Here is a 25,039-nt window from a genome sequence, read left to right on the forward strand (position 1 = left end):
AATTATCGAATTCAATAAGAAAACTAAGAAAACACTAAAAAGGTGGAGCAGACTGTTTATTTATCTATGAAACGTAACTCCTGGCTCTTTCTTATCGCTGCGGCTTTTTTCACTTGAAAGCTGAACAACTAATCGCCATTGTAATAAAGTTTATACAAAGTTCACTATATACAAACTATTAAAATCGCTAAAGTCGCTGATGACTCATTCGTCGCCATCAAAAAAATTGCATCTAATGTCACAAATTCTGCTGCAGCCCGTATATGGGCGTTACATGTCCTTATATTCTATAGTCATTGGTTTCCAACCCAAGATGACTGAATTTTTGTCGTAAACGCCTACTTGTGCGGTTTGAAACTTTGATGCAAAATCCGACAATACCGCATAGAAGAAATGTATCAACCGAATTTTTATCCCTTTTTAATGCATTTGATCTTTCATTAAGCTGTCTTACATGTTAAAATAAACAGACCACACTTTTCGGTATGTATTTATAGGCCCCATGTTACAGATATTTATCTCATTAGAAATTTAACTAGGAAAGAATGATACGCATCCATTCATAGAATAAGTTAATCCACCAAAAAATATGCCTCGGAAAACTAAGTTCCTGACTTAACTTATCCGAAAATATCACATCAAACATTTAGGCATTTCAGATAATACAGGCAAACATCCAAACATCAAACACTTTTTTTTACATTCTTTTTTCTTAATAAATCAATCCAAGTAAAATATAAAACACACTTTACATTCTATGTGATGACTGACGCTGACTTAAAATATCACTCAAAAATCGTATTCTCACTCTATACTCCTTAGAATTATCCAACAATTTTCCTAATAATAACAATAAATTTTCCTAGGCATTTTTGCATTGACAGTCGCTTACTAAAGCCAGGCCCATAGCTGCTCCTTTGGCTGCGTCACCGCCTTTCGTGAACACTAGAGGGAGCTGATAGAGATGTTGCACCTCCTTTTGGAGGACGATGTTTCGAGATAGGCCTGATCCATTACCTACTATCCGTTTTATTTTGGCTTCTTGTAGAACTTCTTTAGGCATCATACTAAAATTAGCATTAGAAACATAGTCTAGAACTATAACATGGTTGACTTAAATTCCAGTTTATCAGTGGCGTTCTAATTTTATTTATATAAATAAAATTAGAACGCTTAACCAACTAACAAGAATTCAAAATCGCCAAGTGAAAAGTCACAAAACTAACAAAAAAGTGTTATAGACTTTTTTTATTCAATAGTTAACAACTGTTAAAAATATCAAAATATGGAATGTAGATAATAAATAAAATATATTGTTACCTATGTAAATTTTCTAATAATCCTCTACAGAGTGCTCTAAAAACTTGTCCTAGTCCTAAATTTCCTACATTTATATTTCGTATGGAACCATAAGCTTCAGGTGCGTGTCTTTCACCCAGGCAGGTAGGTACTATAACTAAATTGGATGCCGCACTGTCATCTTGACTTAGAGCCAGTACTTTCTCCCAAACCTTTGCTAGAAATAATTAAAAATAAATAATACCAACTATGCTACTAAAATTTCTTATTAAACAAGAACGATGAACCAAAACATAATATATTAATCATTCTAAATAGCATGTTTGATTTGCACATCAGCTATAAAAAATATTTTGGTGTAATACGGTTAAATGGCAAAAAAAATATTTATTATGAATTGGAATGGAATGTTTGGAATATTATAAAATATAATATTCCAAAAATAAATGTTTGGTTTGATTTTAAATAAACTGTTGTTTTATAAAATGTTGATTTATCACATAAAATACAGAAATAAATGGCATTTGCATTATTGATGCTCTTGAGTGATCAATAAGTTTGTAGTACCTGTAGCATCTTGCTATAACAATTCAAATTATCACGTTTTTTGCGATGTCTCTGCGAATAATTCCAAAGTGATCAATTTTTAGGGGTTCCGTACCCAACGGTAAAAACGGGAACCCTATTACTAAGACTTCGCTATACGTCCGTCCGTCTGTCACAAAGGGCTATCTTATGAACCGTTACAGCTAGACAGTTAATTTTTTACAGATAATGTATCTATGTAGCCGCTATAAGAGCAAATACTAAAACAGAATTAAATAAATGTTTATAAATAAAAAAGTATTTTCACTAAACATTATCTTTTTAAGTAAGAATTTTACATAGAATCTTTCAAGTCCTCGGTGGCCGCGTGGTTAAAGCGTTAGGACTTTACGCTGCTATGACGTTGGAGCCGCAGTAAGGGGAAGGTTCGAATTCTAGTCAAGGCGACTTTTTAATCGTTTATATTAATTTTTACATATTTATTTTTACTTTTTACATATTTATTATTGATTAATACAATTTTTAGTACTTAATGTGTTTCTTCATTTTTTTTTTTAAATTACTTATACGCGCATTCAAAATTTCAGCTAAGTCGGAAAAAAAAGTTTATAATAATAAATGTTGCATAGATAATGAATGCTACGGCGAACCCTTGGTGCAGCGAGTCAGACTCGCACCTTGACCATTTTTTTATATTTTGATGTATTTTAAATAGACGTGATGCTACAGATCTACAAGGTGTGTCAAAATGTTTGTAGCATATTACAAAAATCCTCTACAGAATACAAAAACTGAAGTTATGTCGTTCGACAAAATATCGAAAAAAAGCTAGAGGCAAGCTATTTAGGATATAATATTACGTATAATGTTGAGAAAATATCAACTTTTACAAGGATTTTTATAAAATCTATTTTTTTGCAGAATCGAAAAACGATATTTTTAATGCCCCTGTATATTCATGAAACCAATTGGTACATAGAGATAAAAACAAACTCTAAACGACTTTTTTATCGACATGTTCAAGAAATTCCATATATTATTTAGCCACCATAAGAAAAAATACAACTTTGGTATGGATCTTAGTTCTAAAACACCCTGTACATTTCAAAATAATTTTAAATTGTGCACATTGCCTTCCCACATATACTCATAAAATATTTCGTTTCTACATCTTTTCGTTTTCGTATAATCAACCGAGGCGAATGAGGTGCGCCATTCTGTAGATTCTAAAATAAAACTGATTTAATGGTAGATTAATTTAAAAAACGCTTAAAAAAATGATAATCTCATCGACTTTTTTCAAGCATCAATTCATATTAACCTCTATATAATTTCAATGTAATGTGACAGTGTATTAGGTAGACAAACATTAGATAAGAATCGCTATTTTGAAATTCCATATCAACTAAATAATTTACTTATATAAAATGATTGATTACTCCTAGTTTATTTAAGTAGTTATAATTTTAATTTTTACACGATCGAAAAAAAAACAGCGTAAAAGTGATTTTTGATATGACAATTGATGACACTTTATGTCGAGTCGGCCTATAAATCTCATTTATTAAAAACTGACATAAAATCATGTCGAAAAATTCCATCCTACATCAAAATACAATAAATTATAAATAAATAAATGCCTTTATAGCTAAAAAATTTTACAATTTGTAGACGAAGGTAAAGTAAACAAACAAAAGAGAATACAAAACAAGTATACAAATTACATCGTCAGTCTTATTGTTTAAAATAAACATTTATAAATGTTAACAATGTCAAAGAATAAAAAAAAAACATTATTCAAAAATACTTAGTTAATATAGTAATAGCAAATATTAGACCAGTGTTTACAACATCAGATTCGATTATCAAAATATAAGTCATTTACGGCGTAGAAAGCCTTGTTTAGTAAATAAGATTTCAATGCTTTGCGAAATGAAGAAAATGATGTTTTGGATTTGATTTCAAATGGCAGGTGATTGTGCATTTTTTTCGAGTTGATAATTAATATTAAACTTTTAATTAACTCTGAGCGTGGGGTAGGTAGATAAAGATCGTTCGCGTTCCGGAGTGGATAAGTGTGAGATGGCCTTTCTTGAGAAGCTGATACATGCTTACGTGTATTAGGCAAACGGATTCAAATATAAATAAGGAAGAAAGAGTTAATATTTTTAATTTTTTAAAAAGTCCCGGCAATGAATTATGTTGTTTAGTCCCAGTGAATATCGAACAGCTCTCTTCTGGAGCTTGAAAATGCGATCAAATTGAGTCGCACAACACGTACCCCAGAATAGACGAGCGTATCTGAGGTGCGACTCAAAAAGTGCATAATAAATAGTTCTAGCCACTGAAAGTTAAGCTCCTTAGAAACAAATTTAATGCAAAACAGGCAGAGCTTAATTTTTTCGACATAGCATAGCGCGTCGATATGCATGTCCCATTTCAGAGAATTCACAAAATTTTCAACAAGCCCTAAGAATTTTACAGATTTTACGACGTTAATGGTGGTGTTGTTAAGTACAAAAGACTAAAACGAGTTTTTATACGACAAAGCTTTAGTTTTAGAAATGCTGAGACTCAGGAGGTTGGAATCGCACCAAGATTTAATGGTGATTAAGTCACTTGATATAATCCTATAAAGTGCCGTGAGGGCCTTGTTGCTCCAAGTGAACCTAGTGTTGTCCGCAAAAAGGTATATTTTACCACTGATGTTTATGTTAGCAATGTCGTTAAATTAGAAAGTTGTCTGAGTATAACACGTTTAAATATTGGTTGGATTATGCCTTTTTCATAGCTACAGAGGGTGAAAATTTTCAATTTTTTTCGATTTATTATAATTTTCCTCCAAGTGCTTTTAGTGATTCGAATGAAATTTGGAGAGTAAGTGCGACATATTTTAATGCTAAAAAAGTGTTGACCGATTCACCAGAGATATTATACGAGGGGTGTCTCACTATTGGAATTACCTGTACATTTTCTTGGCAGTCGCTGGCAGTTATTGGCAGTCTTATGGCAGTGGCCTATAATAATTACATGGCAGTCATAGCCAGTCTTCTTCATAGTCATTGGCAGTCGCTTAACAGTGGAAGGATATTTTGGCAGTACGTGTACATTTTTTACCCGAGTGAGACACCCCTCGAGATTATATATAGGTCTAAAATTGCATTTTTCTCATCAAGGAGATGAAATAATCAAGAGACAACTTTTAATCCGCATAGCAAAATTATGTAGACGGTTTACTACATAATTTTGCTAACAAGAGAAAAAAATTCAGTGGTCCACATGTTTTTTTTTACAAAATTATTCCAGTGATAAGTTATATGCACGTTCCTGGTAAATCTGTCGACACTTTTTAATATTAAAATATGTCGAACTTATAGTAACTTATACCTTCAAAATGTTATTCAAATCGCTAAAAGCGCTTGGAAGAAAATTACATAATTTGTATAATATATCGAAAAAAAAAAATTAAACCCCCTGTATCTACGTTATAAAGCAGAATCGGAACTATGTTGATATAGAAAATAAGTCTTTGTTATTTGTTTTGACACATCCTGTATATTTTATAAATAAAATTATTCTGGTGCAATTATCTTTTTTCGTGAATCGGACTATACATTAATGAATTCATACAAACTGTCTAATAAACTGCGGTACTTACATTGAGGTACACTGAATCCCAACTCCAACGTCCACTGTTGCAACATCTTCACGAACGTTGCCAAACTGTTTCCGCCATTCAGAGACGCGGCAATAGCGATATATTGATTATTAAAGTATGGAAAATAATCAACAGAAGATTGAGTTGGAGGTCCTACTGGAGGGATATAATTTTCAGCTACAAAAGTGATTTGAGCTGATGTTGATATATTCAAGACTGCGTCTGATGGGTTTTCCAAGGTGGATAAAACAGAACATTGAATATCTCCGTAGCCCATTCCTAATGATAAACATTAATATCCTAATGATAACTATATTTTGATCCTAGCCTTTAACTTTTTTTATTATATTTTTATGCTACCACTGTCAAAACAGCGAACAGCGATGGCTATAAAATAAAGTTCGCTGTCATTTTAGATGTAAAATTATATAGGCAATGTCATCGATCGTTATTTCCAAGCCAACTGGACGCTGTTTTTTTCGATCATACGGTTTAAATAAATAAATGCCTTTATTGTCAAAAAATTTTACAATTTGTAGACAAAGGTAAAGTAAACAAACAAAGTAAACAAACAAACAAAAGAGAATACAAAACATTATAAAATAACATTGTCAGTCTTATTGTTTAAAATAAAGATTTATAAATGTTTGCAATGTCAAAGAACAAAAAAATAAAAATAAGATTGAAAAATATTTAGTTAGTTTATACTAAATATCAATGACCTCTAGATAAATTTACCTCGATGTCATTGTTAAATATAGTAATAGCAAACATTAGACCAGTGTTTACAATATCAAATTCGATTATCAAAATATAAGTCATTTACGGTGTAGAAAGCCTTGTCTAGTAAATAAGATTTCAATGCTTTGCGAAATGACGTTATGGATTTGATTTCAAATGGCAGGTGATTGTGCATTTTTTTCGAGTTGTATAATATTGAACTTTTAACGAACTCTGAGCGTGTGGTAGGTAGATAAAGATCTTGCTCCGCGTTCCTGAGCGGATAAGTGTGAGATGGCCTTTCTTGAGGAGCTGATACATGCTTACATATTAGGCAAACGGATTCAAATATAAATAAGGAAGGAAGAGTTAATATTTTTAATTTTTAAAAAAGTCCTGGCAATGAGTTCTGCTGTTTAGTCCCAGTGAATATCGAACAGCTCTCTTCTGGAGCTTGAAAATGCGGTCAAATTGAGACGCACAACACGTACCCCAGAATGGAAGGGCATATCTGAGGTGCGACTCAAAAATTGCATAATAAACAGTTCTAGCCACTCTGAAAAGTTAAGCTCCTTAGAAACAGATCTTAATGCAAAACAGGCAGATCTTCATTTTTTCGACAAAGCGTCGATATGTATGTCCCATTTCAGAGAATTGTCTACAACAAGCCCTAAGAAGTTTACAGATTTTACGACGTCAATGGTGGTGTTGTTAAGTACAAAAGGCTGCAGCGAGTTTTTATACGACAAAGCGTTAGTTTTAGAAATGTTGAGACTCAGGAGGTTCGAATCGCACCCAGATTTAATGGTGATTAGGTCATTTGATATAATCCTATGAAGTGCAGTGACGTCCTTGTTACTCCAAGTGAAGCTAGTGTCGTCCGCAAAAAGACATATTTTACCACTGATGTTTATGTTAGCAATGTCGTTAATAAAAAGAAGAAACAACATAGTGCCTAGTACTGAGCCTTGTGGTACTCCACATTCTATTGTCTTGCTAGAAGACAACGTGGTATGATGACGGTAGCTAGTTAATAAAATTATTCATTATTATTTAAATAATTATAATTATACATTTTTTAGATAATAAATAATAAATATACTAATTTGGAAATATGTTTGACAGGAACATATTTAATTTAGAAGTGGCCTATTCAATATTTTTTACCAGATCTTAATCGGGATTAGCACATCAAAGGAATCAAAATCGCAACGTATATCTCTCATGCATATCTCATGCAACTCTTTTATCATTTGATAACAGCATTTTCAAAAAAAAAGAGATAAAGAGAAAGACCAAACAAACCAAACCAAACCAAAAAAGGACTGAAAAATCAATCTAGTTTTTAATCACAACGACAAACAACTGTCACTTTATAATATTTTTATATAGAAAACCATATTGAAAGACATTTGAATGTTTGAAAAAAATATAGGAGTAACTGCTAATTTACCAATAGGTGTTCCTTTAGGTATGCCATGCCAACTGTCAACCAAACGACCAGCCAATTGACTTGTATCCCTAATATCTGGGAGTAAATCTACTGGAAATCCCGATCCTTTCAACAATTCTGTGTTCCAGGAGTTGGTTTTGCAGTCGAAATATCCCCAAGAGGCCGCATTTTGATTGGCCATCACTGGTTTGTCCAGATTACACAAGATGGCAATAGCAAAGTCAGTAATTGTGCCTGCGCAGTTGTACTTCTTCAGTTTTTCTGGTCTAAATAAAAACAGAAAAGTATGTTTAAGTAATGCCTATTATTTGTGGTAAGTGAATTAAGGTAATTGTTACCTCTAAAAAACACACTACTTAAAATCAACATTTGAAAAATTTGAAAATGAAAGCATATATTATTTGTGCACGAACTCTCTATGATTTTTTATGTAAAACATGTCTCTTGGTAAAAATCGCTACGAGCAACCGTTCTCAAGATATTTAAAATGGAAATAGTCAATATATGTCACTATTGACATAAAATAAACATGTTGAGTAGATAGTTATTTGAATGAAATGATAAATTTGAGAACTTTTTTATTTTTTTTTTAAATTAATCTGTTAAGTTTCTGTTGAACTTTTGGCTCAAAAACATTTCAAATTTATGATTTTAGTTTAATATCTATTTAGTCCACATGTTTAATTTATGTCACTGATGTCATGTTGAATGTTTAATTTACGCCAATAATATCACAGGCAAGAGACTTTTTAAGCAAAAAACATCGTAAATGTATACTTTTTTACTCAGTAGTTTTATACAGGTACGGAAGAAAAGTTACTACTCTTCAAACTAGGTAAAAAATATGTAGGCGGTGCCCAAGGATGGTGCCGTTTACAAATAGGAGTCATATTGACATCAAAATCAAATTTCTCATGTCAAAAAACTCCCAGACACGAATTTTCATCCAAATATTAACGTTACTTCAGAAATTATTTGGAAAAAAATCGAAAAATGAAATTTCTACACCCTGTATCTCCGAAACTAAGCATTTTAGGACATACATTTATATGAAATTTTTTACTTATTTTATCTGCAGAATATGCTGTCGAAGTTTCCGGAATACAGTTCGGACCACCCTGTGTTTTACTCTCAGAGTTCATATTTGAAGAAATCCAGTTCAGTATTTCAGTTATATCGCACAGGCCTGTGCAAACCTTATTTGTACAAGCCTATCGGCACGTGTGTGGGAACTTTCGGATAAATATGCAGGCGGTTGGTCTGACCTGCGAGAAATCAGCCTCCTGAATTTGGCCTGCACAAACTTCGAAGCCTGAACGTGTGTGTGCTCGTTCATTTTATTTTTATTCAGACCATAAACAAAGTTCAGTTTAAACTTGAAATAAAATTGTCGAACTTAAATAAACTCTTTTTATGTCAATTTATCGAATTATGTAAAAGTTTGCCATGTCTATTCAAAATAAAAAGTAAGAACCCAACAAAGATTTGAAGGTAAAATTACGTTAAAATAACCACCTGGACTATTATTGACCAACTGCAAATTGGTCGAAATTTCCAAGGATTGACGTTAAAATTCCCAAAGTGGGAAATAAAACTAAAGTAATTGTGGTTAAAGTTAAAGTGGATTACAGGATTCGCAAGATAATTATGTCTGCGGAAAAAAATTTTCTGTGAGATGTAAATATGATAGGCCCTAAAAAATTATGCGCCATTAAAATTTTATGTATTTTCAACAATTCATTTTAGAATAAATCGTCACTTTCAAGGATCAAACCAAAATGTGTACACCAGAAATCCACTTTTGATAAATAAATCCAAGGAAATCCACAGAAATCCAAAGAAATCTAAAGAAATACACAGAAATCCACAGAAATACACAGAAATCTAAAGAAACCTAAAGGAATCCAAGGAAATCCACAGAAATACACAGAAATCCAAAGAAATCTAAAGAAATCCACAGAAATCCACCGAAATCCAAAAAATATTAGGTTGCATTTTAAATAGTAATATAATAATATAAAGTCGAGTATAAAGTGGATATTGTATATTTCAGGAGATTTCTATATGACATATGACCAAAGTTATAAAAAAATTGAGTGGGTTTTTTATGTGAATAAACGTCTATTTCACTTACTATTAATATTATGCGGTGATTAGTATTAGTTTAAACGTCAAAATGAAATAAAAAGTAATAGACTTGGGACCATTTAAGCTGCAGTTTGACAGAATTTGTTATATAGTAAGTCATTAATACAAAGGTCTCTTTGAATGAACAAATCGGCAACTTTGTATACTGTATATACTATACTACTTTCACTGTATACTGAAATAGTTTTATTTCATATTTAACAAATAAGGATATTTTTATAGTATACTAGGAGGACACAACGAATATAATAACAAAAAAAAAGAAGAACAAAAACAACAGGACCTTTGTGTTAATGACTTACTATATAACAAATTCTGTCAAACTGCAGCTTAAATGGTCCCAAGTCTATTACTTTTTATTTCATTTTGACGTTTAAACTAACACTAATCACCGCATAATATTAATAGTAAGTGAAATAGACGTTTATTCACATAAAAAACTCACTCTAATTTTTTTTTATTAATTTGGTCATATGTCATATTGAAATCTCCTGACATATACTATATCGACTTTATATTATTATATTACTATTTAAAATGCACTCTAATATTTTTTGGATTTCGGTGGATTTTTGTGGATTTCTTTAGATTTCTTTGGATTTCTGTGTATTTCTGTGTATTTCTGTGGATTTCCTTGGATTTCTTTAGATTTCTTTAGATTTATATGTATTTCTGTAGGTTTCTATGGATTTCTTTAGATTTCTTTGGATTTCTGTGGATTTCCTTGGATTTCTGTGGATTTCCTTGGATTTATTTATCAAAAGTGGATTTCTGGAGTACACATTTTGGTCAGGAAATCTACTAACGACATCTAGAGAAATCCACAGATATCTAATAGACATCCACAGAAATCCACGGAAATCTACGGAAATCCACAGACATCCATGGAAATCCACAGACATCCATGAAAATCCACAAAAATCACAGACATCCATGGAAATCCACGGAAATCCATATAGGTGTACACCAGAAATCCACAGGTGTTTACCCCTCGATCTAACCTAACTTTTTTCAACTAACTTTCTACTAACACTTCCAACCTAACACTTTTAAAGTTCTTAATTAGTTAATTTAACTTGTGGTAGGTACTATTATTCATAAACGTCTGTTTATTTTTCTCAATAGTTTAGAACAATATCACAAAAAAATATTTTTTGAAAACAAATTGGATAAGAAAATGGCCGCTAATGGTGTTTTTATTTCGTCTATGAAGTTAAGTTTTCCATAATTTTTAAAACCTTAAAGTCCGCTTTCTTTTTATGAGGTTAAGATTTCTTTAAATTAATAACCTCAAAGGTCAAGATTTCTTGCTTAAGGTATTTTTCCTTGGAGGTGCAAGTTAAAAGGTGGGCTATATTAGGACGAAGCTCACTTCTCGAAAGCCTGACTTTTGGAATATCGCTGGAAAACAGAAAATTTTGATTTTCTTTCAGTGATAGTTGACAATGATATTTTATGCTAAGTTCGGTAATTACATCTTCGAGCAATCCGATTAACTTTTCACAGTAATCATGTGTCCTAAAATGACAATATTTATTGAGAGTCACGTGACATGTCAACTTTATATCCTTTTGCTGGCCGATGCAATTACCGAACTGGCCTAAACTAGAACACTAACTAACTAGAAAACCAACTGAGCTTTCTTTGCTTATTATTTTTAAAAGTTTTGTGTTTTGGGATTCTCAGTGTTATTATATTTTGGTTTTTACTGCACATAATGGACACGTTTAAGATTGTGTCGGTAATAAAAAAAACGCATTGAATATTCTTTCGCTCCCCACCAGTGGGAAGAAGGTAATGTGCTATGATGTAATAATCCCTCAAAAACTATTTTAAACGGAAATCACCCCGAGGAAATTAAAAAAGGTAATTTTTAACCTGCCTTATGTCTGACATTCTTCCAAGGCAAAAAACTAAGTTACTTTTACCTTTGAAGCATAATATGAGGTCGAAATAAATTAAATGTTCAACCTAATTTGAACTCCTCCAAATAAGGTCCCATTTAAAGTTATTAACAACTAAATTTTAACCTAACTTGAAAACCAAACAATGCCTTCGACCCCCGAAGCAAATTTGAGGTTATAATAAAGTAACATTTGACCTACTTTAAGTCCCTGTAGTCTTAATGCCCTCAATAGGTTATCAGTAACTAGATTTTAACAATGCCAGCTAACTCCAACGTTGCTACTTTTAAAAGGCATAATTTTAGGTTATTATTAACTAGTTTACGACCTTATTTTTAGATTCCTCGCACTTTATTCCCTACAAGAAATTTATTAAGTTCAATATAAGTAAAATTCAACCAAATAGTGGTTAATTTTCCGTGGTCAATGGTTTTTTGTCCTTCCTGTGCTACTTGGGAAGTGCAGTGGCAGAAATCAAAAAAATTATTTATTACCCAAGCGAACAAAATGCGAGACAGAACTGTATCTCAGGAATATTCACAGTAAAAAAATAAAAAAAGAATCTGGAAGTAACCGGAACCGTAACTTGGAATGGGTGTCCTCCAACGGTCTAAGACGCTCGAAAAAGTTCCTCAGAACTTACGAGCGAGAAAAATCAAAGGTTTCCCTTTATTTAAGTAAAAACAATCTTCGAATTGTCACGGGGTTTCTAACAGGACACTGTCTCCTCAACGAACACCTCAGTAGGCTGAAGCTGAGAAACAACGGCGAATGCAGATTCTGTGGGGAAAATGGGGAAACATCAGTACACCTTATCACTGAGTGCGGCCGAGACGACGACCATTCGTGCCATGAACTTTGGTACGGCTGATGTCGAGGATAGAGAGCTGGCCCCTGTGGAGCCGTTTCAGATACTGGCTTTTGTTAAAGCCTTGAAACTGTATGATGAGTTATAACTCGTTATAACTCAAGAAAGTGGAGCACACAATAGATCTGTAAGGTTGCGGTGATTAACTCCCCTCCTAAACATTCTACATTCTACACAGTAAAAAAAATGTTCTGAAACTATTGGTGTATCCTCAGTTCACTGTAGAGATAACTGTGATATAAAACTGCTTGTATGTGCGAAAGACAGTAGTACCGGGTGTCCCTCAAGAATAGCTCTCGGCTGTATTTCGGAAAGTATTAGTCGTAGAACTTGCGGAAAAAAAATATTTATAACTAAACAGAGCATGAGAAATTGCTGGAAATTATTTTCAAGTTTGCAGAGCGGCCGCTAGAGGGTGCAACTGCTATTAAAAATAAGAAAAAGGAGTTTTTACACAATTTTGCCTAGATAACGGATACTATAAATAATAGATTCATAATCTTCAGTAATTTTTGCATATTTTTTGTTAGAACCATTTTCCCCTATCTGCTAAAATAGAGTGGTGGGGGAAGGTTAGATCTATTTTTATTTAAATGTTAATAACTCCGGACTGGTTGATCGGAATTCAACAAGTGAGGGCTCGTTTAAAAGAGCGTTTCTTATTCTATATTATACCATATAAAAAATAAAAATAAGCATTTGACCGTAGGCGCTAGGGGGCGCTGTCTTACATTTTAACAAACATTACGCGTTTTTTCGAAAAAGTTAAATACGATAGTATATGTAATTTTAGCTGATACTAAAGAGTAATAAAAGTTTAAAAATTCAGCGAAAACCGCATCTTGATATCTTTCTTCAAACGAAAGTTATTAGCAAAACTATAATTAATACGAAAAAATAAGTCCTTAATTAGGTAATTAAGGACTTATTTTTTTTATTTTGAAAGATAAGGTTATCTTTCTAACACGGTATCCCTAGCCCTCTTTATTATGACCATTCTAATAAAAAATAAGATAAAAAAGATTATTTCATTCAAAAAATCGACAACGTACCAGAATACAATAATACTAGGTGTATTAATATCTAATAGTTAAGATAACAATGAAAGTAACTAAGAAACGACGCCTCTGTGAATTCATGGTAGGCTTTGGAAAAAAGTTGCTTTTAAAAAGACAGTTTAAACTCAAAATATTATTATATCAACAATTTGATAGTCTCAGGAGCGTTTTTTATCTTTTGATTGCTTTTCTAAAAATGCCTTTCTTCAAAAGAAAACAAAAACGCTGCTAAGACTATCAAAATGTTGATTTAATAACACTCTTTGATGTTTATACTATTACGTCAAAAGCGTCTTTTTTCTAAAGCCTACCATGACTTCACTGAGGCGTCGTTTCTTATTCACTGTCATTGATATATTAATTATTAGATATTAATACATCTGGTATTATCGTATTCTGGTATATTGTCAATTTTAGCATAAAGCAATCGTTTCTATCTTATTTTTTATTAGAATGGTCATAATCAAGAGGGCTACTGTAACCGTGTTAAAAAAATAAGGTAATTAAGGGCCTATTTTTTCGTATTTATTATAATTTTGCTAATATCTTCGGTTTGAAAGAGGATATCCATATGCGGTTTTCGCTGACTTTTTAAGCTTTTATTACTCTTTACTATCAGCTAAAATTACATATACTATCGCATTTAATTTTTTTGAAAAAATGTGTAATGTTTGTTAAATTGTAAGACAACGCCCCCTAGCGTCTACGTTCAAAAGCTTATTATTATTGTTTATATGGTACAATATAGAGTAAGAAACGCTCTTTTAAACGAGCCCTAGCTTGTTGGATTCCGATCATCCAGTCCGGAGTTATTAATACTTATATAAAAACAGATTTAACCTCCCCCCACCACTTTATTTTGGTAGATAAGGGAAAATGGTTTAACAAAAAATGTGAAAAATTTACTGAAGATTATTAATCTATTATTTATAGTAACCGTTATCTAGGCAAAATTGTGTAAAAACTCCGTTTTCTTATTTTTAATAGCAGTTGCGCCCTCTAGCGGCCGCTATACAAACTTGAAAATAATTTCCAGCAATTTCTCATGCTCTCTTTAGTTATAAATATTTTTTCCCTCAAGCTCTACGACTAATACTTTCCGAGATACAGCCGAGAGCTATTCTTAGTGGGACACCCTGTACAAGTTAAATTGCGAAAACTAACCTAGCTGCACAGTCAACCTATACTAAAGAACTGAGCATCTGTGGAGCTCTAAATGGTAAAACACAAAAACAATTAAAAAAGACATACTTATTCCTGACCATCCAAAACAAGGTGGCACACCCAAATCCAGAAGCGATTCGGAGATGACTTTGAGGCGCTGGAATGGAGGCTAGGAATGCCGGATCACATCGGTTGTCTTGCCAGGTGTACAGAGCTGAAACTCGGTCTTTTACCACATCGAATCTTACACTTTTCTCTTTTCCCACGATTTCCCAAGCCTTCTGATCGTTGTCGTTCTTCCAGAACATGATCCCGTGCATCTGGCCGCATAATCCAATTCCACTAACCTTAAAAAATATTAACATTTCTATATAGTTAATTTAATTTTTAACTAAATATAATAGGTAAAGTAGTACTCGTATACAGGGTCCGGCAATAATGCGTCGGGCATCTGTAGCTCCTAGAATACCAAACTTAAGAATTTTGTTGCGAAAGAAAGTGCATATCTAAAGTATGTTCTAGGATGTATTCTAGGAAAATATTTTAACTTCTATAGGCTGGCTCAAAAAAGTGTGGGTGGATCGGAATGATTTTTTTTTTAAATGGAACACCCTGTATACTATTGCATTTTGGGCTTTTTTTCAGATCACTTCACATAATTTGTTAAGATATGTTGTCTGGGAACAGAATTCCCGATATGTTTAGCATTAAGTTTGGCGAACTTAGGCGCATCTTGTTGGTGCATCAGGAGACAAATCTGGTGTGATAGGTTTCATTGTTTTTTTTTATTGCACATTTTATAAATTAAATGTTATGTACTTTGTTACTTATTTACTTTATTTATTATTATATATGTTTTATTTATATTATTTTTATGTACTTTTGTCGTACATGTCTAGTTTTAAGTAATTGTAATTATTGTATTTGTTTTCTTTAGGCCTTTGCATGTAGCTACCTCAATAGGTGTTTGTAATGAGTAAATAAATAAATAAATAAATAAATAAAATAATCCTAAGATATGACTAAATATACTGCGATAGTTTCAGAGACATTAATAAATAAAAAATACATATTTTTGAGCCTTAAAAAAATATTAAAAATACAAGAACTGTCCTGAAATCAAAACTGTATGAGATATGTATTTCCTTTAGATAGTCTGCACTTAACTCTGCTATAAATATGGTAATTAAAAATCATACAGGATGTTCAAAATTTTACGCCCGAGTTTACGTCAGACTTTCTAAAATATAAAATAATTTTACTGTTTTTTTTTAAATGGAATACCCTATATATTATTCTTTTAGTCGTAAAAAAAAAGTTTGTGTCATATGTCAAAAATGACAAGTTTTAGAAAGAAACGGAGAACACAGTCTCATTAAGGATTATTTACAACTTTTATCTGAAAACTTTTTGTCTAAAATAGATTATAATGAAATTAGGAACAATTTTTAAAATAGCCGAAATTTGTTTTTTTCGAAATATCTAGTAAGCCATGAACTTTTTCAAAAATCTGAAAGGCGCATATTTATGACCCCACAAAACTGCAATTCTTTCCCCATTTAACCGAGTCTCTATCTCCAGTAGTTTCCGAGATACCCATAGAGAACCTCGTAGAAAACTCACCCTGTATATTACGATTAAATATCCACCTAACTGTATTTTTAACATTTCTGTTTAAATGTCGTTTTCTCCATACAAACAAAGGATATTTAATTTAGTTACCTTGCATTAAATAAATAACTTAAACTGTTAATTTAATATTTTACTACACCATTTGAAACGGGTCGTTTAATAATTATCTATAAAATCACTAATTATAAAATTAGCGAGTCCATGTCAATTGTGTTGAAAACAATTGTCTAACAACAACATATACTTTAACGAAATTGGTATTTAAAATTGATTTAAAAAACACAATAGGTATAGAATAGTTCTATACATATTGTACTTGTATATTTTGCAATATTCTCTCTGGAGATTGAATAAAATTTAGGATATAAATAAATGTACATATTTGGAGTGTGATGATTTAATTATAATTAATAATTAATATAAAAATGTTGATAAAGTACACATACTTTTAACTCTTTTCGTCATAGCGGAACAATATTCGTGAAAGCAATCGAATGTGATATTTTTAAATAAAAATAATATGGCGCAAGTAAAAACATAGTTAATCTTATTAATCGTAAAAACAATTACTTAATCAAAATTAATTCTAGAAAAAAATATTTGTTTAATTCTTTGGACAAATAATATTTAAATTGTCAATGTTCCGTGCAACTTTACAACCAGCAGTTCCGCATGAGTATTTGTTTTTGGTGGAGCGGCGGAATTAAGTAATACATAGATATAGCCTGGTTACAAAAGCAGCTGTGGCTGCATTGGTAAGGCGGTCGTTTCGGGATCGAGGTGTACGGAATTCGAATTCTACAAATATAGCATTTCTTAATTTTTTTACAGCTGCTTTTATTTTTTTATTCGGTAACAGCAATCAAAACACACCTACGGCGATCCAAGGTTTCGCTTGCCAGTGGGGTATATAACCTCGAATTTATTATTATTATTATTCAAAAGCAGCTGTGGCTGCATTGGTAAGGCGGTCGTTTCGGGATCGAGGTGTACGGAATTCGAATTCTACAAATATAGCATTTCTTAATTTTTTTACAGCTGCTTTTATTTTTTTATTCGGTAACAGCAATCAAAACACACCTACGGCGATCCAAGGTTTCGCTTGCCAGTGGGGTATATAACCTCGAATTTATTATTATTATTATTCAAAAGCAGCTGTGGCTGCATTGGTAAGGCGGTCGTTTCGGGATCGAGGTGTACGGAATTCGAATTCTACAAATATAGCATTTCTTAATTTTTTTACAGCTGCTTTTATTTTTTTATTCGGTAACAGCAATCAAAACACACCTACGGCGATCCAAGGTTTCGCTTGCCAGTGGGGTATATAACCTCGAATTTATTATTATTATTATTCAAAAGCAGCTGTGGCTGCATTGGTAAGGCGGTCGTTTCGGGATCGAGGTGTACGGAATTCGAATTCTACAAATATAGCATTTCTTTAATTTTTTACAGCTGCTTTTATTTTTTATTCGGTAACAGCAATCAAAACACACCTACGGCGATCCAAGGTTTCGCTTGCCAGTGGGGTATATAACCTCGAATTTATTATTATTATTATTCAAAAGCAGCTGTGGCTGCATTGGTAAGGCGGTCGTTTCGGGATCGAGGTGTACGGAATTCGAATTCTACAAATATAGCATTTCTTAATTTTTTTACAGCTGCTTTTATTTTTTTATTCGGTAACAGCAATCAAAACACACCTACGGCGATCCAAGGTTTCGCTTGCCAGTGGGGTATATAACCTCGAATTTATTATTATTATTATTCAAAAGCAGCTGTGGCTGCATTGGTAAGGCGGTCGTTTCGGGATCGAGGTGTACGGAATTCGAATTCTACAAATATAGCATTTCTTAATTTTTTTACAGCTGCTTTTATTTTTTTATTCGGTAACAGCAATCAAAACACACCTACGGCGACCCAAGGTTTCGCTTGCCAGTGGGGTATAAAACCTCGAATTTATTATTATTATTATTAAAATAGGCAGGTGCCCGGTGGCGTAGAGGTACAGGCTCTCGTCTACCAATCTCAAGGTGTGGGTTCGAATCCTACACCCGGCATTTCATCAGCCGACTATTTTTATTAAAGATTTAAAAATAAAAATAGTTTGGGTACCTAGGTCGACTCAGCCTTAAATAAATAAATAAATAAATAAATAAATGCCTTTATTGTCAAAAAATTTTTCAATTTGTAGACAAAGGTAAACTAACAAACAAAGTAGAAAAATAACAAGGTACACAAACAAACAAACAAAAGATAATACAAAACATTATATAAATAATATTGTCAGTCTTATTGTTAAAATAAACATTTATAAATGTTTACAATGCCAAAGAACAAAAAATTTAAAATAATATTCAAAAATATTTAGCCAGTTTATAGCAAAATATCAATGACCTCTAAATAAATTAATTTCGATGTCATTAGTAAATATAGCAATAGCAAACATTAGACCAGTGTTTTCAAGATCAAATTCGATTTTCAATTCAAATATAATTCATTTACGGCGTAGAAAGCCTTGTCTAGTAAATAAGAGTTCAATGCTTTGCGAAATGAAAAAAATGATGTTATGGATTTGATTTCAAATGGCAGGTGATTGTGCATTTTTTTCGAGTTGTATAATATTGAACTTTTAACTAACTCTGAGCGTGGGGTAGGTAGATAAAGATCTTGCTCCGCGTTCCTGAGTGGATAAGTGTGAGATGGCCTTTCTTGAGAAGCTGATACATGTTTACGTATTAGGCAAACGGATTCAAATATAAATAAGGAAGGAAGAGTCAATATTCTTAATTCCTTAAAAAAGGCCCGGCAATGAGTTCTGCTGTTTAGTCCTAGTGAATATCGAACAGCTCTCTTCTGGAGCTTGAAAATGCGGTCAAATTGAGTCGCACAACACGTACCCCAGAATGGAAGGGCATACCTGAGGTGCGACTCAAAAAGTGCATAATAAACAGTTCTAGCCACTGATAATAATCTGCCTTAAATAAGTACTTAGGATTCACAACCCTGAAGTAATACTAGGCGGTTGAAGCGTAGTGCTAGCCACATTACCTTCCTTGTATACCGAACGGCTCTAGCATGGCAAGCTGTACCTTGCTACTCCCTAGGCGTTAAACGCTATATACGGGAGCTATTATTATTATTAAAAAATAGGCCAGTAAGCGAGGATACAAATAGAGTATTACCTCCGAATTCTAGACACCCGCATCGATTGACGTAAAATTTTAACAGTGCATAGAGATATATGTAAGAAACTAAAGTTACGTAGTAGCGATGTTTGTTTTCACCCTGGGGGTGAGTGCCACCCCTTCTCGGGGATGAAAAATAAATCACAAATTTTATATGCAAAAATCAATAAAGGGCTGAATTCTATGCAAAAAATGTTCTGTAACAATTTTTCAGAAAATTAATATTTTCCTAGTTATTTAGGGTTGAAAGTGTTGATTTTTCATCTAAAAACTGCATATTTTTCTGCCAATTTTTATGAATAACTTGAAACCCTTGTGTTTTATCGCAAAACTCATATAAAGCAAAAATGAAGCTTTTGGAATAACGAATCGATTCATTTTTTGTTGATTACCGTAAGGTGTAAGAATAGCCGAGTTATCACTCTGTAAAGATGATTTTTTATTTTTCGAAAATAAAAAAAATTGCAACCTTTTATCGTTAAATAATGGCGAAATAGCACATTTTTCGAAGAAGCTGAATATAACCGTTTTTAAAGTGCTTGAAACGACCTTTTAAATGCTTTTATAAAAGGTTTTTTCAAGTTTGTAGCTTAAAAACTCGCGGAGTTTGTTAAAAATAAAATAGTCACCTCTTTTTTTCGAAAAAAAAAATTAACAACAAAATCTATGACTAAAATAATTATAAAAATAAAAACCGAGATAAAAACTATCCATTTATAGGAAATTACATGAGCTACAAATTAACCTCTATAATTGAACAGTCTTGAACTCTTCATTTTTACGAGATTTTTGGGTTTTAAGGGCTCAAAGAAGGTGGCCCTTACACACAAGTCAAACCAAAAAATGTAATATCTACGAAATAAAGAGGTCTACAGAAAAAATTGAAAGAAAGCAAAAATATTTCAAAAATAAAGGCCTTCAATTTTACTCTGTTGCATTTTTTACGCATCTTGCTTAGTTTTTGAGATACGTTAAAAAAATTAAATTTTTTTAAAAAATAAAAAATATTTTTTTTTCATTATTTTCAACTTTTTTCCAAATTTAGCATTCTAAACCGCTCGAATGTGCAGAGTCATTGCAGAGCCCATTGTTAGTACGTAAATATAGCCAACTGTAGGTATATGTATTACACTTAGTTTTTATTTTTATGATTTTAATCATAGATTTTGTTGTTAATTTTTTTCTGATATAATGAAATGAGGTGACCATTTTATTTTTATCATAACTTTGCGAGTTTTTGAGCTAGAGACTTTTTTAAAAAGCATTTAAAAAGTCTTTTCAAGCGCTTTAAAAACAGTCATATCCATTTTCTTCGAAAAATGTGTTCTTTCGCCATTAATTTACGGTAAAATGTTATGCAATTTAGTTTTCGAAAAATAAAAAATCACCTTTAGACTCGGCTATTATTACACCTACGATAATCAACAAAAATTTATCGATTCGTTATTACAAAAGCCTCATTTTTGCTTTGGATGAGTTTTGCGATAAAACGCAAGGTTTTCGAGTTATTTATAAAAAATGGCAGAAAAATATGCAGTTTTAAGATGAAAAATCAACATTTTCAATCGTAAATAACTTGAAAAAAATTAATTTTCTGAAAAAACGTTATACATTTATTGCTTAGAATTCATCCCTTTATTGATTTTTGCAATTAAAATGAGTGATTTATTTTTCAACCCCAAGAAGGGGTGGCACTCAACCCCAGAGTAAAAACACACATCGCTACTATGTAACTTTTGTTTCTTACATATATCTCTATTCACTGTTAAAATTTCACGCCAATCGGTGCAGGTGTTCAGATTTCCTACCCTAAAACTCTCGCTTACTGGCCTAAATTCACTATTATGTGTTTCATCAATATTAAAAAATCATAAATATGTTAATTATTTTCCAAAATCTAAGTTTTTTTTCTCTCCAAAACTCCATCACCAAAACCTTTACTGATAGTTATTTTAAAATTTCCTTTTTATCTAGATTATTTATCGATAAGCCGGTAAAGCATAACAAAATAAATAATTTTCACCCAAATTCCAAAAATGCGGAGGCCATAAACATCTTAGCTACTGGAAAGCGTATATATGTTATGAAATAGAAAAATTAATTTTGCTAAAATCAAATAAATTTTCAGTTGCTTATACATGCCTGCGTTATAAATGCTTGTATAAAGTGTTCAAATAAACATTTGAAAATGAAATAAATTCCTAATAATGGATATCGCCCCTTGAAACATATTTTATCTATTTTTCATCCTGGAGCTTGCCTAACTTGTTATTTCCCATTTTCTGAGAACTTGTTTATAATTTCCCTTAAAACATAATATGTATGTATACAGGGTGTGTCCAAAAACGAGATTCCTCCCGTAAACATAAGATTTACTTTTAATATTAACATAGCTTCTTCATTCTGCTTTGTTCCTACAAGGAGCTAAAATCTTCATCCTTTTTTCGATTTATCTTTTATCAAATTTTCTTCCTTCCAAGTGCTTTTAGCGATTCGAATTGAATTTTGAGGGTAATAAGTTACTATAAGTGCGACATATTTTAATGCTAAAAAAATGTTGACATATTTACCAGGGGCATATGAGTTATTACTGGAATATTTTTCTAAAAAAAAAATATGTACGCCACTGACTTTTTTTCTTTTGGTAGCAAAATTGTGTAGACTGTTAAGTGCTTATTAAAATTTGTCTCTTGATATTTTGTTGATTTCGGTCTCCTTTGATGCAATAAACTCAATTTAATTAATTTGCCTTAATCCAATTCTAATAGTAACCATTAAAAAAATGTAATGTCATTAACTTGCCAAAATGTTAAAAAAGTACTCATTGATTCCTCATCAAAAACTATGAAAAAAAGTTCCTATAAACAAATGCACAATTTTAAAGTTACGGGATGTTAAAATTTAAAAAATAGGCCTTTTGTAATTAACTTAAATACCATTAGTTTTTTGGTGGAATTTGCTGTAGGTATATAGCACTGTACATCAGTATTATAAATTTTAAAAAATATTATTAATAAATTACGTTAAATAAATAATTTATTATTTAAATTTTTATTTTACATTTATTAATTGTGATTAATAAGATTGCATTTATCTTATCGAGGAGATGGAAGTGGATACAACTTTTAATTGGCATTAAATGGTCTACACAATGTTGCTACTGGGAGGAAAAAGCCAGTGGCGCACGTTTTTTTAGAAAAATATTCCAATGATATATATGCACGTCCCTCCTGAATTTGTTGACCCTTTGTATATTTATATGTACCCTCCAACAGGGGCGGATACAGGACTTTATTTTAGGGGGGGCCCAAAATAAAAAGTAATGTAGAATATGCTTTTTAGGGTGCCATTTTTAACCCAAAAGCCTAATATTTGAGCCAATTTATAGATTTTAGGGGAGGCCTGGGCCCCATGGCCCCCCCCTCTGTATCCGCCACTGCCCTCTAAACTACGTTCTTAAAATTTTTCTTTCCTTTTTCGTATAATCAACCGAGACGAATGAGGTGCGCCACCCTGTATAAAAATTGTGCATTTATTTCACATTAAAATTATTTAAATTAACTACCATTTGCAAAAATTGCTTGTAAACATATTAAAATAACATTATTCAATCACATAAAATTAAAAAAAATATTAATAAACATAATTTTTACTACTCCTAGTATACCATTTCATATAAATATTTTGATGTTATAATTATTTTTTAATAATCTCACATAAATAGCACTTAATATAATTAATAATTACTAGGTACTTACTTTCTGAAGCAACTGTTTGGGTAGTTTAGACACACACAAATTTACAGCCGAAATAATAGTGGATACATCTTGTTTGTTGCCACCAAACCCTGTATCGCTTGGTATATTTGACTGGGTGTCTTTTCCATGCTGTGCTTCCACATTGTGATCCTTTGTATTTATAATGCAGACTTTCACTGATGTAGTTCCTATATCTATACCAAGTATGTATTTATCCATTATTGAATATCTAAAATTAAAAAAAAAATAATATTAAATTATATTACACCATAATATCTATAATTAAACTGTATGAAAAATGAAATAAAAATACCTGATTATCTGTCATATTTATTGTAGGGACTACTAAATTTCAATATATTAAAGAATGAATAATATTACTCAAAGCAACTGCTTATATTAAAAATAGTTTTGGCAAGCTCTTATATCCATGGATTATTTTTAATAAATACATAAAAGAATCCATTGTAGTTTAACTAATAAATATTAAATTAATTAAAGTTAAAATAAATACTTTCTAGTATTAATTTTAATGTTTTAATGATTACAAATTACACAATTATTAATAAACAGAAGTATAGTGTAATTAAACAAGTATTGTCTATGTCTCGAATAATAACTGAATAATATTACTCTATGTATACCACTCTCTTTTATTTAATTGACTAAATAAATACATACGTCTGATATTTTAACATTATAGTGAAGTAAAGTCACAAGCTGTATAAAGGAAAATACTACACAAACTAACGGCAATAGAACCTACTTACTACCTATACAAGTTCCCCTGGTGGCTTTTATAAACAAAACTTAATACAAACACTTGTGATAGCACATTTACGTTGTAATAATGAATATGTTAACCCGTGTAAATTTATCTAATAAATTGATATTCCCCAGTTAATAAAAAAGTTTCGATATACACAATGTACAACAATCTTTTCCGATAAAAGCGCTCTTTAATTAAAATATTTTTCGTATGGGATAGTGATAAAAAGTTGTTATCTAGCTATCACACAAAAGTAATTGGATTCTGTGAATAGCGGATTAGCCAAAGACTAATAATTGTAATTTGATAGTTATTTGATTGACAATCATAAAATATATCGTAGAAAACAATAATAATTGGTGTAATAAAGGAAATTTATCTTTTCAAACAAAAACACAAAAAATCAAAAAGTTCTGTGAAAATGCCAATATAAACTAACTGGAATTCACTATACAGTCCTCATGAGAAAATAATCATAATTTTTTCACTGCGTCTCCGCTGGTTTTATACTACTTAAGCCTAATTTTCTATTTACCAAGTAATTTATGAAATTACCACCAATCAACTGATTTTCAAATAGCCACATAAATTGCCATGTCTCGCTCACATTCCATGGCTTGGAATTGTCCTTACGAACTTACGTAATAATATCGGGAATGTTAATATGAGATCAATTTCTCGTTCTGGTTGGAAACGAAAATTTATTTTGAATTTGTTGAAAATTCTAAAATTATGCTAAGCTTGTCGTTGTCAAACTCGCGTTCAATCAGCTGTTATTGACTTAAATGACAATTATGCTTACCGAAATCCTAAAATAAATTATGACCTATTTGTCTCAAAATAAATAGGTTTAGATGATTTGTTTGGAGACTTAAAT

At 31.5% G+C, this 25,039-nt stretch overlaps 1 protein-coding gene across 6 annotated transcripts; it reads right to left on the minus strand.

Annotated features, from left to right (window-relative positions):
* Window positions 1–24,917, minus strand: LOC115881184 (sedoheptulokinase-like). Of its 6 annotated transcripts, none has more exons than XM_030898582.1 (7): window positions 24,718–24,917; window positions 23,394–23,622; window positions 14,906–15,165; window positions 7,677–7,942; window positions 5,504–5,782; window positions 1,321–1,516; window positions 1–1,067 (listed from the first exon to the last, which is right to left on the minus strand). In XM_030898582.1, the coding sequence occupies exons 2-7, from the start codon at window positions 23,610–23,612 to the stop codon at window positions 863–865; spliced, it is 1,425 nt and encodes a 474-aa protein (XP_030754442.1). In that variant the 5' UTR covers window positions 23,613–23,622; window positions 24,718–24,917; the 3' UTR covers window positions 1–862. The 6 variants fall into 6 exon arrangements, with proteins under 6 accessions (XP_030754442.1, XP_030754440.1, XP_030754444.1 ...); XM_030898580.1 differs by having other exon boundaries at window positions 24,698–24,916; XM_030898584.1 differs by having other exon boundaries at window positions 24,804–24,911.
* Between the last annotated feature and the right edge of the window lie 122 nt (window positions 24,918–25,039).

Source organism: Sitophilus oryzae, unplaced genomic scaffold, assembly GCF_002938485.1.
Source record: "Sitophilus oryzae breed Bouriz unplaced genomic scaffold, Soryzae_2.0 scaffold_1701_pilon_pilon, whole genome shotgun sequence".
NCBI classification, from domain to species: domain Eukaryota; kingdom Metazoa; phylum Arthropoda; class Insecta; order Coleoptera; family Curculionidae; genus Sitophilus; species Sitophilus oryzae.

Coding starts and splice junctions, on each gene's coding strand:
- LOC115881184 (XM_030898579.1), bottom strand. Junction 15,166..23,393: donor CCAAACAGTTGCTTCAGAAA/GTAAGTACCTAG, acceptor ATATTTTTTAAG/GTTAGTGGAATTGGATTATG. Junction 5,783..7,676: donor ACCTAAAGGAACACCTATTG/GTAAATTAGCAG, acceptor GTTTATCATTAG/GAATGGGCTACGGAGATATT.